The sequence below is a fragment of the Oncorhynchus mykiss genome, chromosome 2 (assembly GCF_013265735.2).
Source record: "Oncorhynchus mykiss isolate Arlee chromosome 2, USDA_OmykA_1.1, whole genome shotgun sequence".
Classification (NCBI taxonomy): Eukaryota; Metazoa; Chordata; class Actinopteri; order Salmoniformes; family Salmonidae; genus Oncorhynchus; species Oncorhynchus mykiss.
Window position 1 is genome coordinate 63,887,059 of NC_048566.1, and position 17,501 is coordinate 63,904,559.

Consider the following 17,501-nt stretch of genomic DNA (forward strand, 5'->3'; position numbering starts at 1 on the left):
CTTTGTTCCCGCGGCCAGCAGGTCTCAGATCATACTAATTAGCACCTATTGTCCCACTGCCCTGGACTTTGCTTGGTCAGCTTAGGGCCTAGCCCCCTGAGCTGTTAACATGAGAGTCACGCTTAAATCGCTACTTCGGCGGAGCGCAGGGGACAGTGAAGTTACAAAGAACATTTACTTTTGTGTGTTCAAATGTGTGTTGTCTGACAGAGGTTTTTAACATGGGCATTTAGTGCTTTGTCATATTTCACAAGGAGGGCAATGTACAGTAGTCACAAGGCAGAGCAGTTTCCATTCAAACCAGAGAATGAGTAGGAGAAATCTCCCTCTTCTTAAAGTCCTGTCTTTTCTAAACCAGAGAGGGGTGGTGCTTGTCCCTGTCACACCAGGCTTGTTTTACAGCCTTTAAGTTCGCTAGGGAACAAAACACAAAACACTACACAAACAGCCGTCTCAAAGGAATGGACCATACTGACTGCTTCAGGAAGACTTGTCTTGAAATTGTTCCCTTAAAATTGAGTTATGAGGTTATGAATTATGCTGGAAGTGACAAGCAAATGTGCTTCAATTGCTCGCAGGCCCGCTGATGGAGGCAGAAGAATATATTTTTCAAAAAAAAATCCATCAACACTACACATCTGGTTCAGCTTTGTTTCACACAAGCAGTTAGCTGTTGACACGGGCGTTGCCGGATACGCATGTGTGTGTCTATACATTTGCAACGCTATTCTGGGCGGGGGCCAGCCCCACAACAGTAAACAAGAGAAACACCAGAAACCAGGCAACCTCTCCAAAGAAACGACTGGCAAGTGTTGGTAGCAGACAGCGGGTCTGACTGCACGGCACACGCATAGGGGGGAGCAGCACCCCCGTCTCCTTGTAAGCTGGTTTATAGAAGTGTTCTCCTAATCAACCTCTCAGACACACACAAACTAGGTTTAAAAAACAATAACCACAACACTCACGGACGACTGGCCCGTTCCCATGACAAATGTCTCTGTTTGACTGTTCGTCACCAACACGTGGGGTTTGGTAGACTTTGAACCCAATCAGAACAGTCATAGTCAACCGGTTTGGGCACTGTTGTTAGGCGATGTGGCACAACAGTTCTGACGTGGCAGAGAAAATTTTTTTTGAACGACTTGGGATATAGAAATAGGTACTAGGCATTAGTCTGATGTTGACTCATTGTTTAACTGTCCTTTGAAATGGCGGTTCAAACTTGAATTGGAAATGTAAGGTAATGTCAGCTGCATCAACATTCTCTGTTGATCACAATTCCTCTCTCAAACGGAGGTGTGGGGTCAAGTCAAAAGAGTGAATATGCAACACAAGACATGAGTGAAGCCTTTGTTTCTTGGAGGGTTGTCTAGTGGGACTGATACACTGTATGGATGTGGCGTTAGCGTGAGCTTAGGGCCTCTCCTCCCTGTGCATATCTGTGGAGTCAGGCTCAGGGCTAGCCTTCTCTCTAATGGAGTGTTAACCACTGAGGCAATCTCTCTCTATGACTACCTCTCTCTACACCTCTCTCTCTACCTCTCTCTCTCTCTCTCTACTTCTCTCTCTCTACCTCTCTCTCTCTCTCGCTCTCTCGCTCTCCCGCTCTCTCGCTCTCCCGCTCTCCCTCCTACTCTCCTCAGTCTCAGTCTGGCTCCCAGCTGGAGATCTCTCTAAGCACTAACAGATGTATGGCCCTGAGACCGCGGAAGACACAAGAGGAGACCTCTCAGATGTGGGAGAGAGAGGCAAAACCTCACGGACACCCCCCCCCCCCCCCCCCCCCCCCCCCCCCCTCCGACACACATACGTGCATGCACGTGTCCACACACTCTCTGAAAGACACTGGGCTCAGACAGAGAAGCAGAAGAGGAATAACATCTCAAAACCCAAAGGTCCAGATTGTATTATGACATCTGCCTGCCATAACATGGCAATCCTAGAGCAGCACCAGGAAGGGGAAGGAGGAAGAGATTGAAAGCTGTGTGTGTGTGTGTGTGTGTGAGCGTGCGCATATAGACAGACACCCTACCTTCGTAAATAGAGATGATGTGGGGGTGTTTCAGGGAGGACATGATCTCTATCTCCCTGCGGATGTGAACCATGTCCTGCTCCTCCTTGATCTTCTCCTTCCGGATGGACTTGATAGCCACCTGGGGAACAGAGGACAGACACGTGTTCTGGTCAGTTGACCTGGACTACTGTGGAAAATTAGTGGGCAGGTCAAATCAAACCCACAAAAGAGATTGTGATGATAAACCAACGCAGGCCAAACCGCGAGTCGACACACCCACACAGCATATCACAGACACCTTGTTGCACGTACATCAGCAAAGACATTTGGACAGCCAGAATGCTTGCCCTGTTGACCTTCGCAAAATACAGTATGTCTTACATAACATAATCTAAATGAACACTCTTTGACCCTCCTTCCCAGAGCCCCATAGTGACCCACCCGTTGTGACCTCTGCTCTCCACTCAGCCAGTCAACACAGACAGGAGAGGCACTGAGACTCGGTCATCAGAGGCTCCTGCTGTGTAATTCCCCGTCTCTTTAGAGGAGAAAAGGAAGGTGCCCTCGGTGGAAAGAAACAGCGTTGGCGCATGGTGCAGTAATGAGAACTCCTTTGTACGGAGTGTTCACCCTGGTATTAACAGACAGCTGGTGCTAGGGGCTTGGTCTATCTAGTCTGTGATGTGTGTGGAGTGGGGCGGGGGCGACTCCCTCTAGCCTGACTCCGGTCTAATGGACATATCAGGTAGAACATCAAGGAGAATAGGGAGTTTCTGGGCTGTGGGTTTCCATGGCAACTGCAGCTCGGGGGCGGTGTGTGTGCCTGCCAGCAGGGGGAGTGGATTGATGAGCTGAACCTTCTCAACTAGCCTGTGAAGACATTACAGTAGATGCAAGTGCCAAACGAACACACTTTCAGACCAACGTATCGTGTTGATTTACACCATGCCGCCCACAAACACTTACACACGGCGTACAGTATGTAGGCTTACACCCACATCTGTTGTAAAAACTACAAACCAGAGGCCTAAGGTCATGGGCGACAGGCAGCCTAGTGGTTAAGAGTGTTGGGCCAGTAACCGAAAGGTTGCTGGTTCGAATCCCCAAGCAGACTAGGCGAATATGTCGATGTGCCCTTGAGAAAGGCACTTAACCCTAATTGCTCTGGATAAGAGTAAAAAAAAAAATTGGGTCAGCAGAGACTTCCTCCTAATTGGCCTCCCCCTAGTCTCTGTTAGCTAGCCCATAGGGACAACAAAAGCTTTCCTTACTAAGAGAGAGGTCCATTACAGTGGATGCCAATTCTACTCCAGAGCCAGGCAGCAGTACAAACCACACACTCAGTGTGCCAAGCTAATTACTGTGTAAATTCATAAAAATAACCCAACCAGAATAACTCTCCTCATCCAGAGCATGACTTGATTACATAGAATAAAAAAAGATGTAAATATAAACAAGGAAAGGCCCTGTTTTGTTTCCACACGCTGAGTGGTAGTCTTTAGGTCTTAGTTAGTCGCTGGTCTCTATTGGTTAAGTGTTGTACCTTCGCTGTTATTAACAGCATTAGTACTGTATTCACTTCATGCCAAATCCTAAACCATGAGTGGGAACGTAAGTCCCCAGTCTGTCTTTATGTGAAGCAGCACACTGTCTGCACTGCCGGTCCGATTTTCAATTGTGCTGTTTTTCATTGAAGGCTGGGATCTTTCAGTTCCTATAGAAGTACAATACAGGACACACTCTACTTGGAGATGGTGATGTAGAAATAGGGTTGCAAAGGGTCGGAAACTTTCCAGTAAATTTCCGGAATTTTTCTGGAAAATTTCCATGGGAATTTAAGCTCGGGAATTTGGGGAATTTTGCTTAAATTCGTCTAAAAATGTATCTTATAACAATTAACCTTTTTGTGGGATACACATAAGGCAATTCTAGGTCTTGCGGCATATTTTGGTTCAACTATCACCAATTCAATGGAATTGCAACCCTCTGCATGCACAGTGTATTCCTCCATCACATGTGCAGTGCACTCTTCCATCACATGTACAGCTGATTCTCAAGATCTTGCACACTAATGAGATGCTATTGAGCCCACACTACTACACTGTCTGAGCCAAGAACTACATGCTTTCTGGTAAAATTGTATTACAATACTGGGTGAATATATTTTATATCACATACATTGTTTTTTGTTAACTAGTAAATAGTAGCCTACAGCAAAGTGTGTTTAAATCATTTATAACCTGTTAACAATTTCTGCTAGTTAGTTTTTGCTACCATGTGGGTTTTAGCTTGCTTGAGCCTGCTAACTGAGGAGTGTTAATTCACCTGTTTCCATACATGTTTCGTTTTAAAACATGTACAATGCCTTACGAAAGTATTTGGCCCCCTTGAACTTTGCGACCTTTTGCCACATTTCAGGCTTCAAACATAAAGATATAAAACTATATTTTTTTGTGAAGAATCAACAACAAGTGGGACACAATCATGAAGTGGAACGACATTTATTGGATATTTCAAACTTTTTTAACAAATCAAAAACTGAAAAATTGGGCGTGCAAAATTATTCAGCCCCCTTAAGTTAATACTTTGTAGCGCCACCTTTTGCTGCGATTACAGCTGTAAGTCGCTTGGGGTATGTCTCTATCAGTTTTGCACATCGAGAGACTGACATTTTTTCCCATTCCTCCTTGCAAAACAGCTCGAGCTCAGTGAGGTTGGATGGAGAGCATTTGTGAACAGCAGTTTTCAGTTCTTTCCACAGATTCTCGATTGGATTCAGGTCTGGACTTTGACTTGGCCATTCTAACACCTGGATATGTTTATTTTTGAACCATTCCATTGTAGATTTTGCTTTATGTTTTGGATCATTGTCTTGTTGGAAGACAAATCTCCGTCCCAGTCTCAGGTCTTTTGCAGACTCCATCAGGTTTTCTTCCAGAATGGTCCTGTATTTGGCTCCATCCATCTTCCCATCAATTTTAACCATCTTCCCTGTCCCTGCTGAAGAAAAGCAGGCCCAAACCGTGATGCTGCCACCACCATGTTTGACAGTGGGGATGGTGAGTTCAGCTGTGTTGCTTTTACGCCAAACATAACATTTTGCATTGTTGCCAAAAGGTTCAATTTTGGTTTCATCTGACCAGAGCACCTTCTTCCACATGTTTGGTGTGTCTCCCAGGTGGCTTGTGGCAAACTTTAAACAACACTTTTTATGGATATCTTTAAGAAATGGCTTTCTTCTTGCCACTCTTCCATAAAGGCCAGATTTGTGCAATATACGACTGATTGTTGTCCTATGGACAGAGTCTCCCACCTCAGCTGTAGATCTCTGCAGTTCATCCAGAGTGATCATGGGCCTCTTGGCTGCATCTCTGATCAGTCTTCTCCTTGTATGAGCTGAAAGTTTAGAGGGACGGCCAGGTCTTGGTAGATTTGCAGTGGTCTGATACTCCTTCCATTTCAATATTATCGCTTGCACAGTGCTCCTTGGGATGTTTAAAGCTTGGGAAATATTTTTGTATCCAAATCCGGCTTTAAACTTCTTCACAACAGTATCTCGGACCTGCCTGGTGTGTTCCTTGTTCTTCATGATGCTCTCTGCGCTTTTAACGGACCTCTGAGACTATCACAGTGCAGGTGCATTTATACGGAGACTTGATTACACACAGGTGGATTGTATTTATCATCATTAGTCATTTAGGTCAACATTGGATCATTCAGAGATCCTCACTGAACTTCTGGAGAGAGTTTGCTGCACTGAAAGTAAAGGGGCTGAATAATTTTGCACGCCCAATTTTTCAGTTTTTGATTTGTTAAAAAAGTTTGAAATATCCAATAAATGTCGTTCCACTTCATGATTGTGTCCCACTTGTTGTTGATTCTTCACAAAAAAATAAAGTTTTATATCTTTATGTTTGAAGCCTGAAATGTGGCAAAAGGTCGCAAAGTTCAAGGGGGCCGAATACTTTCGCAAGGCACTGTATCTTTCAAAGGAGTTGTTTAATGTAACTACTTAACTATTTATCTGTCCATGGAATTGTATCTGTTTTTTTAACCAATTGTTTTCTAATCTTTACAAGAAAATGCCACGGGCTCTATCTGATGTGTGGGGACATTTCACCACTGCAGCTAATGTAGAAGGAAAAGCTGTATACATTTGCAAATACTGTGCCAAATCATATGTGAAGAATGCAACAGATGCAGAATCAACTGGCCAAGTGCATAACGTTCCCTCATCACTCACAACTAGCAACCTCTGACAAATGTCCCTCTGCTTCTATTCGAGGTGAAATGATGAATCAGACACCATATCGATAGCAACAGCTCATGGTCCTCCTGGAATCAGAAGGTTTTTTGACTCAATAAAGGAACGTAGTCAGAAAAATGCTGATGAATGTCTTGCTCGAGCCGTGTATGCAACTGGTTCACCTCTGATGCTCACAGGCAATGTGTATTGGAGAAGATTTCGGAATGTTCTTCGCCCAGCATAACATGCAGACATGCTTAATCTACTAATTTGCTGGATGCAGAGTTCCACAGAGTTCAAGTGAAGGTCAAGCAAATCATTGAGAAAGCAGACTGTATTGCAATCATCTCTGATGGGTGGTCGAATGTTCGTAGGCAAGAAATAATTAACTACATCCTCTCCACCACTCAACCGGTATTGTACAAGAGCACAGACACAAGGGACAACAGACACACCGGTCTCAACATTGCAGGTGAGCTGAAGGCAGTCATCAATGACCTTGGACCACAGAAGGTATTTGCACTGGTGACAGACAATGCTGCGAACATGAAGGCACATGAAGGCAGCCTTCATGAAGGCTGGTCTAAAGTGGAGGAGTCCTACCCTCACATCACACCCATTGGCTGTGCTGCTCAAGCATTGAATCTGCTTCTAAATGACATCATGGAACTGAAAACAATGGACACACTCTACAAGAGAGCCAAGGAAATGGTTAGGTATGTGAATGGTCATCAGGTTATAGCAGCAATCTACCTCACCAAGCAAAGTGAGAAGAATAAGAGCACCACATTGAAGCTGCCCAGCAACACCTGTTGGGTGTTGTCATCATGTTTGACAGTCTCCTGGAGGGGGAGGAGTCTCTCCAAGAAATGGCCATATCACAGTCTGCCAATATGGACAGCCCCATCAAGAGGATCCTCCTGGATGATGTATTTTGGGAGAGAGTGGTAAGCAGCCTGAAACTTCTGAAACCTATAGCAGTAGCCATTGCACAGATTGAGGGAGACAATGCCATCCTGTCTGTTCAGACTTGCAGATGTAAGAGAAGACATCCATACTGCCCTGCCCACTTCACTGTTGCTCCAAGCAGAGGAGACTGCAGTTCTGAAATACATAAAAAGCGCAAAGACTTCTGCCTGAAGCCCATACATGCCGCAGCGTACATGTTGGACCCCAAGTACAGTGGCTTGCGTAAGTATTTTCCCCTCCTGGCATTTTTCCTATTTGTTGCCTTACAACCTGGAATTAAAATGTATTTTGGGGGGTTTGTATCATTTGATTTACACAACATGCCTACCACTTTGAAGATTAAAAATATTTTTTATTGTGAAACAAATAAGAAATAAAACAAAAAACTTGAGCGTGCATAACTATTCACCCCCCCCCCCCCAAAGTCAATACTTTGTAGAGCCACCTTTTGCAGCAATTACAGATGCAAGTCTATTGGGGTATGTCTCTATTATCTTGGCACATCTAGCCACTGGGATTTTTGCCCATTCCTCAAGGCAAAATTGCTCCAGCTCCTTCAAGTTGGATGGGTTCCGCTGGTATACAGCAATCTTTAAGTCATAGCACAGATTCTCAATTGGATTGAGGTCTGGGCTTTGACTAGGTCATTCCAAGACATTTAAATATTTCCCCTTAAACCACTCAAGTGTTGCTTTAGCAGTATGCTTAGGGTCATTGTCCTGCTGGAAGGTGAACCTATGTCCCAGTCTCAAATCTCTGGAAGACTGAAACAGGTTTCCCTCAAGAATTTCCCTGTATTTAGCATCATCCATCATTCCTTCAATTCTGACCAGTTTCCCAGTCCCTGTCGATGAAAAACATCCCCACAGCATGATGCTGCCACCATCATGCTTCACTGTGGAGATGGTGTTCTCGGGGTGATGAGAGGTGGTGGGTTTGCGCCAGACATAGCATATTCCTTGATGGCCAAAAAGCTGAATTGACCAAAGTACCTTCTTCCATATGTTTGGGGAGTCTCCCACATGCCTTTTGGCGAACACCAAACATGTTTGCTTATTTTTTTCAATAAGCAATGGCTTTTTTTCTGGGCACTCTTCTGTAAAGCCCAGCCCTGTGGGGTGTACGGCTTAAAGTGGTCCTATGGACAGATACTCCAATCTCCGCTGTGGAGCTTTGCAGCTCCTTCAGGGTTATCTTTGGTCTCTTTGTTGCCTCTCTGATTAATGCCCTCCTTGCCTGGTCTGTGAGTTTTGGTGGGCGGCCCTCTCTTGGCAGGTTTGTTGTGGTGCCATATTCTTTCCATTTTTTTATAATGGATTTAATGGTGCTCCGTGGGATGTTCAAAGTTTCTGTTTTTTATTACCCAACCCTGATCTGTACTTCTCCACAACTTTGTCCCTGACCTGTTTGGAGAGCTCCTTGGTCTTCAAGGTGCCGCTTGCTTGGTGGTGCCCCTTGCTTAGTGGTGCTACAGACTCTGGGGCCTTTCAGAACAGGTGTATATATACTGAGATCATGTGACAGATCATGTGACACTTAGATTGCACACAAGTGGACTTTATTGAACTAATTATGTCACTTCTGAATGTAATTGGTTGCACCAGATCTTTTATAGGGACTTTTCTGTTTTTTATTTTTTAGAATTCTTTTTAACATGTAACATGTTAACATTTCACTTCTCCAATTTGGACTATTTTGTGTATGTCCATTACATAAAATCCAAATAAAAATCCATTTAAATTACAGGTTGTAATGCAACAAAATAGGAAAAACATCAAGGGGGATGAATACTTTTGCAAGGCACTATATGCTGGCAAATGCATCCTGTCTGGTGCAGAGATTAACAAGGCCTATGGTGCCATCAAAAATGTGTCTCGCCACCTTGGCCTGGATGAGGGCAAGGTTCTTGGTAGTCTGGCGAAGTTCACTTCCAACCAAGGGCTTTGGGATGGAGATGCAATATGGCAGTCGGTTTTGTGGATCTGAGGCTCTTTCACCTCCTGCCTCCATCATCCTCCAAATCCCACCAACATCAGCCGCCTCAGAGCGCAACTGGTCCTTGTTTGGGAATACACACACCAAAGCACGCAACAGGCTCACCAATACAAGGGTTGAAAAATTGGTGGCCATCCGGGCAAATTTTGGGCTTTTTGTGCCTGACAACGAGCCATCCTCAACAAGATTGGAAAGTGACAGTGAAGATGAGGCCTCAGAGTTGGATGTTCAAGAGGTGGATATTGAGGAGGTCCAGGGAGAAGACATGGAAGCCTGAGAGGAAGACAACCAAAGCTTTAGTTTCTAGACTATCATTTTACAGACATATGTTGAAAACGTTTTTGGGAGATGCAATGGATTATTGGGGATTATTCAATATTCCCTTTCTTTTGTTGTTCAGTGAAATCATCCCATGTGAAGAGTCAACTCATTTAATTAACGTTAAATTCATAACAAAATTATTTTTTAAATTTCCATTGGAAGGATTTAATAATTTGCAATTGTCTACTTATGATAAGGTCAAATGTTTATTTCTGTCTCCATTTGATATGGTAAATATATCCAATGCAATAAACATATACATTTAAATGGTATTAATATTAATTTGCATATATTTCCATTAATTCTCATATATTCCTGTTAATTCCCATATATTCCCGTTAATTCCCACAGAAGGTTTACACCTCTTGTAACGGTTGTCTGTGGTGGAAGAAGGTGAGGACCAATGCGCAGCGTGGTAAGTGTCCATATTGTTTTAATAAGAATCTGAACACTGAACAAAAACAATAAAACGACAAAACGAACAGTCCTGACCGGTGACACAGAACAGAAAATAATCACCCACAGCTCAAGAGTGAAAACAGGCTACCTAAGTATGGTTCTCAATCAGGGACAACGATTGACAGCTGCCTCTGATTGAGAACCATACCAGGCCAAACACAGAAATCCCAAATCATAGAAAAAAAAACATAGACTGCCCACCCCAACTCACACCCTGACCATACTAAAACAAAGACAAAACAAAGGAACTAAGGTCAGAACGTGACATCTCTGAATATTCCCCAAAATGTGCAACCCTATGTATAAATACACAAAGGTCTTACTGTGGTGTGTGTGGTTTAATTTTTAGAGAGATTTGTGGACGACTAGACTGCATGTATTGCAGATAGTACAGTATCAATAGACACTGCCCTTTGACCCTCATTATACTGTAAGTTATATTTTTAATGTCACGTGTGAAATGCCTTTCTTGCAAATGCAAAACCCAACAATGCAATAATCAACACGAAAAACACACGAGAAACAATAAGAAATATGTCAACCTATTAGAGACAGCATTCCAACAATACAGCGCAGACAAAACCCCATCCATCCCACCGGGCTCGTCTCTTACTCCCCTAGACCCTGGAGTGGGTGGGATCATTAAACACGCAGGCTTGTGTATCATCCACCTGCCAGCTGGCTGACTGGCTACAGTACTGCAGCCCTGCTTTTGTCTTTAAGTGGTGGGCTATTACTGTCAGTCACACAGATGGCTGCCCTGCCGGCCTTGCCCAGCCACCCTGTGCCAGGTATCGTCCTCCTCTACAGGCTGTAGGCTGGAGTGTGTTTGATGCGAGAGGCCGCGCTCCGCTCCCCTAGAGCCTGACAACGACCGGCATTTTCTCAGCCCATTAAAATAGATGAGGTATCCATCACTAGTTCCCCACTAGATCATGTTCATTTGTGTGGATGGAGAGATTGTGTGTGTGTCTGTGTGTGTGTGTGTGTGTGTGTGTGTGTGTGTGTGTGTGTGTGTGTGTGTGTGTGTGTGTGTGTGTGTGTGTGTGTGTGTGTGTGTGTGTGTGTGTGTGTGTGTGTGTGTGTGTGTGTGTGTGTGTCAGGGGAGTTAACAATAGCAGGGAGGACCCTATGATTGATTGAGAGAGCTGAGCCATCTTTTTACCACAGTGCCAGAGTGAAGAAGAAAAACTGCTGATAACTGCACAACTACAGCCCATAACAGTGAATCTCAGTCATTTTCTCCTCCCAGTTAATCCCCAGTGAATCCATTGTTTGGGGGTGAGGTAATCTAGTGCTTTAAACTCAAATGAATGTGACTTTCTAACCCCTAAACTGAAGCCCACCCCTTCCATTATGATGGGGTTCCCTATCTTGAAACTGCTCCCCTCCTCCCATCTCCCTCCCTCCCTTCTCCTCCCCCATCCCTCCCTGACTCATTCCCTCCCTCCCTCTGCTTTGGACCCCCCCCACAGGATAATAACTTTCCATTCGTGTCTTATTTCCTGCTGGGGACGGCCTTTCATGTGTCAATGCCCACTGCTGTCACCACAACTTTTTTCCTTTGTGCAAGGCATCTCCTCCCTAACACACACTAAAACGGACAAGCATACACGCATGTAAGCACACACGCACCTTTCATTAAAAAATATATGTTTATTTAACAAGGCAAGTCAGTTAATAACAAATTCTTATTTACTATGATGGCCTAGCCCGGCCAAACGCTAACCTAGACGACACTGGGCCAATTGTGCGCCACCCTATGGGACTCCCAATCATGGCCGGTTGTGATACAGCCTGGAATCTAACCACGGTCTGTAGTGACGCCTATAGCACCGAGATGCAGTGCCTTAGACCGATGTGCCACTTGGGAGCCCTTATGCATACAGTAGTCAAATCAAACCACACATACAGTAGTCAAATCAAACCACACATACAGTAGTCAAATCAAACCACACATACTGTATGAGGACACAGACACACTGACGTTCAATCCAAAGTGAGCAGCCGACAAACACAACAGATTCTATGTCGACAGGCTGTCACACTTGAACACATGCTCTCATGCACCCCGACATCTAATCAATCTCTCTGCAATGATAAACCCACAAACACAAGTCATCAGTCTCTTCTCTTTGCACTTTTGCTCTTCTCATTTAGTCCAGCTGCAAAGGAAGCTGGGGCATGGCAGGGAAAGTAATACGGGCAGGGTCAGCAGAGGGATTCCATAACGATCACCCTGTTGCTATCTCTATCACATGGACACCGGGGGCTCTTTAGGTCAGGGGTCATGTACACTCTCACAGCACCATGCCAGACACACGTGCCCTGGGGCCACAGTCTGCACACCCTCTCTATCTCTGTCTGCGTGCCTCTGAACTGAATGTACTCAAGTGTTGATTTACAAAGGGCCCATGGCCACTTGTACTGGTAATAATGTTGTGACACATTCAACGGCAACAGTTCAGGTTGATTTATAATTAGCTACCACCTACACACTGTTCCAGGGTCAACTCTGCTGCCTGCGATTTGAAGTGGAATAATTAAGGGCTGAAGAACTAAGGCAGGCCAGGCTAACTGATAGAGGAGGAATGCATGGGGATCAGGCATTACCATCACTCCATAAATCTCTAGAATGATGTCAGGGCATGTGGAGATGGCAATGACGTACAAAGTGGTGAAACTGTGGTAATTAATGGGATATAACATAATAGCCTTAAACATTTCACCAAATGTGACTAGGCTTTTAGAAACAGACCCAAACAGATCTTGATTTTCACTTGAACCAAGCACCCTGTCTGTTTAATGAGTTGGAAAACTTGCAATAAGGCATTGATGCCATAAAGCAATGGCACCAGCCAGGCAGGCCATGTGAGGGTGCTATTTGAGCTATGGGCTAATGGTGCCCCCACCAAGCATGCGGGTGCCAGGAGCTATGGAACACAGAGGGACGTGTTGACCCGACTGAGTTTCCCCCCTGGCATTCTGAATCTGAACACACGTAAGGAAATTTCCTCTCGTTGTGCCAAAAGGGGATCATGGGTAAAATTATGCAGCACATAGAAATATCTGAAGAGGTGAGGTGCATGGGTCCCCAAATATGGTGCATGGGGGCAGATGACGAGCACTCAATGACATGCTACTGTCCTCCCAGTCATGGATAAACTCCAGGAAAGTGTTGACCAAAACAACACCAAGACACAAACAAAAACAAAACAGTTTAGGGACATTGGTCAAAGAGACACAGTCATAGGTCCGGTAGGTAGCCTAGTGGGTGAAGCATTGGGCCAGTAACCGAAAGCTTGGTGGATTGAATCCCTGAGCTGACAAGGTAAAAATCAGTCGTTCTGCACCTGAACAAGGCAGTTAACCCACTGTTCCCCGGTGGGCCGTCATTGTAAATAAGAATTGGTTCTTAACTCTCTTGCCTAGTTATAGTTGAAGTCTGAAGTTTACATACACCTTAGCCAAATACATTTAAACTCGTTTTTTCACAATTCCTGACATTTAATCCTAGTAACAATTCCCTGCCTTAGGTCAGTTAGATCACCACTTTATTTTAAGAATGTGAAATGTCAGAATAATATTAGAGATAATTATTTCTTTAAGCTTTTATTTCTTTCATCACATTCCTAGTGGGTCAGATGTTTACATACACTCAATTAGTATTTGGTAGCATTGCCTTTAAATTGTTTAACTTGGGTCAAACGTTTTGGGTAGCCTTCCACAAGCTACCCACAATAAGTTGGGTTAATTTTGGTCCATTCCTCCTGACAGAGCTGGTGTAACTGAGTCAGGTTTGTAGGCCTCCTTGCTCGCACACGCTTTTTCAGTTCTTCCCACAAATGTTCTATAGGATTGAGGTCAGGGCTTTGTGATGGCCATTCCAATACCTTGACTTTACTGTCCTGAAGCCATTTTGCCACAACTGTGGAAGTATGCTGGGGTCATTGTCCATTTGGAAGACCCATTTGCAACCAAGTTTTAACTTCCTGACTGATGTCTTGAGATTTTGCTTCAATATATCTACATAATTTTCCTGCCTCATGATGCCATCTATTTTGTGAAGTGCACCAGTCCCTCCTGCAGCAAAGCACCCCCACAACATGATGCTGCCACCCCCGTGCTTCATGGTTGGGATAGTGTTCTTCGGCTTGCAAGCCTCCCCCTTTTGCCTTCAAACATAACGATGGTCATTATGGCCAAACAGTTCTATTTTTCTTTCATCAGACCAGAGGACATTTCTCCAAAAAGTACTATCTTTGCCCCCAAGTGCAGTTGCAAACCGTAGTCTGGCTTTTTTATGGTGGTTTTGGAGCAGTGGCTTCTTCCTTGCTGAGCGGCCTTTCAGGTTATGTTGATATAGGACTCGTTTTACTGTGGATATAGATACTTTTGTACCTGTTTCCTTCAGCATCTTCACAAGGTCCTTTGCTGTTGTTCTGGGATTGATTTGCGCTTTTCGCACCAAAGTACGTTCATCTCTAGGAGACAGAACGCGTCTCCTTCCTGAGCGGTATGACGGCTGCGTGGTCCCATGGTGTTTATACTTGCGTACTATTGTTTGTACAGATGAACGTGGTACCTTCAGGCGTTTGGAAATTGCTCCCAAGGATGAACCAGACTTGTGGAGGCCGACAATTGTTTTTCTGAGGTCTTGGATGATTTCTTTTGATTTTTCCATGATGTCAAGCAAAGAGGCACTGAGTTTGAAGGTAGACCTTGAAATACATCCACAGGTACACCTCCAATTGACTCAAATTATGTCAATTAGCCTATCAGAAGCTTCTAAGGCCATGTCATATTTTTCTGGAATTTTCCAAGCTGTTTAAAGGCACAGTCAATTTAGTGTATGTAAACTTCTGACCCACTGGAATTGTGATACAGTGAATTATAAGTGAAATAATCTATTGGAAAAATGACTTGTGTCATGTACAAAGTAGATGTCCTAACTGACTTGCCAAAACTATAGTTTGTTAACAAGAAATGTGTGGTTGAAAAACGAGTTTTAATGACTCCAACATAAGTGCATGTAAACTTCCCACTTCAACTGTAAATAAAGGACACATAAAAAATATAGATATATTCTTTTAACATGCAGTTCAATTATTTCAACAACATCAAAAAGAGGTGTTATTCTAGGCCAGCTCTCAAGTTTTGAGTTTGACAAACTAGAAACCTCTTAACCTTACCTCAATAAATGGCACATTCCAGCCCATTCAATGTGAGTAGGCTGAAGTGTCTTGGAGGACTGTTGGCCTGTTTCAATGATGTGTATCGTTGAGGACAGCGCGTGCTAAAGATATTCCCAGGGTCTCTAGGGCCTTATGAGCACGGGGAAATTCCCATAGGAATTTAGACACACATGTCTAGAGCACAGCAAAGTAGCTATTTGGGGCCTCTTTGTTGTAGCTATGTTTTCTATGGCTCAGGATTGGGCGTCTCAGGTCTGTAGACTTAAATTACACAGGCAGCCCAATTCTGATCTTTTTTTCCGCTAATTGGTCTGTTGGCCAATTACATCAGATATTTTCCTGATCTGATTGGTCAAAAGACCAATTAGTGAAAAATAGATCGGAATTGATTGCCTGTGTAAACGCAAGAATAACTTTTACAGATGTCTCAGGCATACAGGGTTCTTGAAACCCCTATACGCAAAGAGTGTTTAAAACCGCTATGCATAAATAAATGTCTCACCTCTCTGCCGGAGTGTCGTTCAATTGCCTTCTTGACTTTGCCATAGGTCCCTCTTCCGAGAGTCTCGAGCAATTCGTAGCGGTGTTTCAGGTTATGCTTGTGGTGGTGTTTCTTGAAGCCTGAATTTCTCCTACTGCCATCGCTAGCTGCCGGTGTCTCTGCCATTGAATGACCGGCAGGTAGCGATGGAGGGGACAGATCACCCCTAGATGGTTTACCCACTGAGGTGGGGGTTTGTTTGGCCTCAGGACGGGTCAGCCCTCGGTGGGCCGAGAGACAAGCTGTTTCCATCTCTGGGGAAGTATTCAAACTAACTTCCCACGGTTAAATATCTTAAACTAAGCTATTTGTTACAAATATTTATACTATAGTTATACTTATTATAGGCCTAATAATAGTCGTAATAAATAAAATAAATTACAATGAATAATGCGTAAATATTATAGTAATAAACATAGAAATTATTCAGATTGTCTAATGATCACTCCCTTTGTTCATTCTTTTCCTGATCAAAGAATTCTCTCCACATCTAGTCATTCCTTTGTCGGCTTTAAAGAGTGAGTCATTATTATACGATTAAATAAAAAAGCAAAAGGTTATAAACGAGACATGTGACATCACCTGTCTTTGCGCGCCTGATACATAATGCAATGCATATTATATTTTTTTTACTATGAAGGTATATTCTAGGGCTGCAGTCCTCTAAATATGTATTCAGCATTCGACAGACGAATGCATGTCGGAAGCTGAATCCACTTTCGATTGTATGTCTCCTCGGATATGAACAATGGTGCTCAAAATTTAGCAATCCAGAAATATTTTATTTTATTTAGGTTATTTAAACATCAGGCTATTCTATTCTCGTTATCCGTGTAGTAGCCTATACTGGCATTATTATCTCATAGTCTTTCGTTTATTCTAGGCCGTTCACATAATCTACCGTAAAAATGCTGCCAACATCGTTAACTCACAACTAACAGGCGAAACCTTCAGCGTCATTGCCTCCCGAGAAAGCAGCGACGAAACCGGCGTTCTGGATGAAGATGACCCTCATTTTGTCCTCAAACCAGGTGTAACGTCATTCAGCTGAGCTCTGTGTATGGCGCGAGTGCTCCATGCCCAAGTCGACGTTGCAAATGCGCTATGATCGGATATGTCAAGCTCAGACGTTTTGATTATTGCCATTGTCGTTTTGCTCTCCTTCTTCTTGTGCCCTTCTTCTCCCTTTCTCTATATTCTCTAACGTGAGGGGCTGTGAATAAGGAATGTGAAATGATCGAGTCCGGAGGCGGAGTTTACAGTCCTCCTTCCTTCTCTCCGCTGTGCTCTCTGCCTCTCTCTGGATTTTGGACTGCTGCTGCTGACTGCTTTTCCCTTGACAGAGGCTGTGGAAGTACAGCCCTGTTTTTGGCAACCTACAGTCATTTTACTATAGCCTAATGACTAAACTGTGTTTCAGATACAAAAAACAATAATAAAGTCATGATAAAACCTAACATTGTAATAACCCGTCAATGAATATCCTCCTACCTGCCTGTCATTCATTATTTTAGCTGTGTCAAAATTATTAGAGTGCAAGAGAACATACCGTTTTGATTGGCAACTCAGGTTGAGGCAGTTTAATTATTAATATTGCTGAAACCTTTGTGAAGTCACAGGAGTTGTCTTTCACTTTCACAGGAGGTCCTTCACTTTCACAGGAGGTCTTTCACTTTCAAACCAATCTTTTTTCCATTAATAATACAACCACTGCTGTTACTGTGCGCGAGTCTATAAGAGCCAACGGTACTTATGAATCAG

At 43.7% G+C, this 17,501-nt stretch overlaps 1 protein-coding gene across 2 annotated transcripts in view; it reads right to left on the minus strand.

Annotated features, from left to right (window-relative positions):
* Positions 1 to 17,060, minus strand: part of nuak1b (NUAK family, SNF1-like kinase, 1b) — a 30,879-nt gene extending 13,819 nt beyond the window's left edge. For both annotated transcript variants that reach the window (XR_005037486.1, XM_036952857.1), the window contains exons 1-2: positions 15,702 to 17,060; positions 2,033 to 2,153 (exon numbers count right to left, since the gene is read on the minus strand). Coding sequence is in view for 1 of the 2 variants with exons in the window: in XM_036952857.1 (XP_036808752.1) it covers positions 2,033 to 2,153; positions 15,702 to 15,992 (412 nt within the window). In the remaining variant the exon portion in view is untranslated. The remainder of the gene's footprint in view (positions 1 to 2,032; positions 2,154 to 15,701) is intronic.
* Between the last annotated feature and the right edge of the window lie 441 nt (positions 17,061 to 17,501).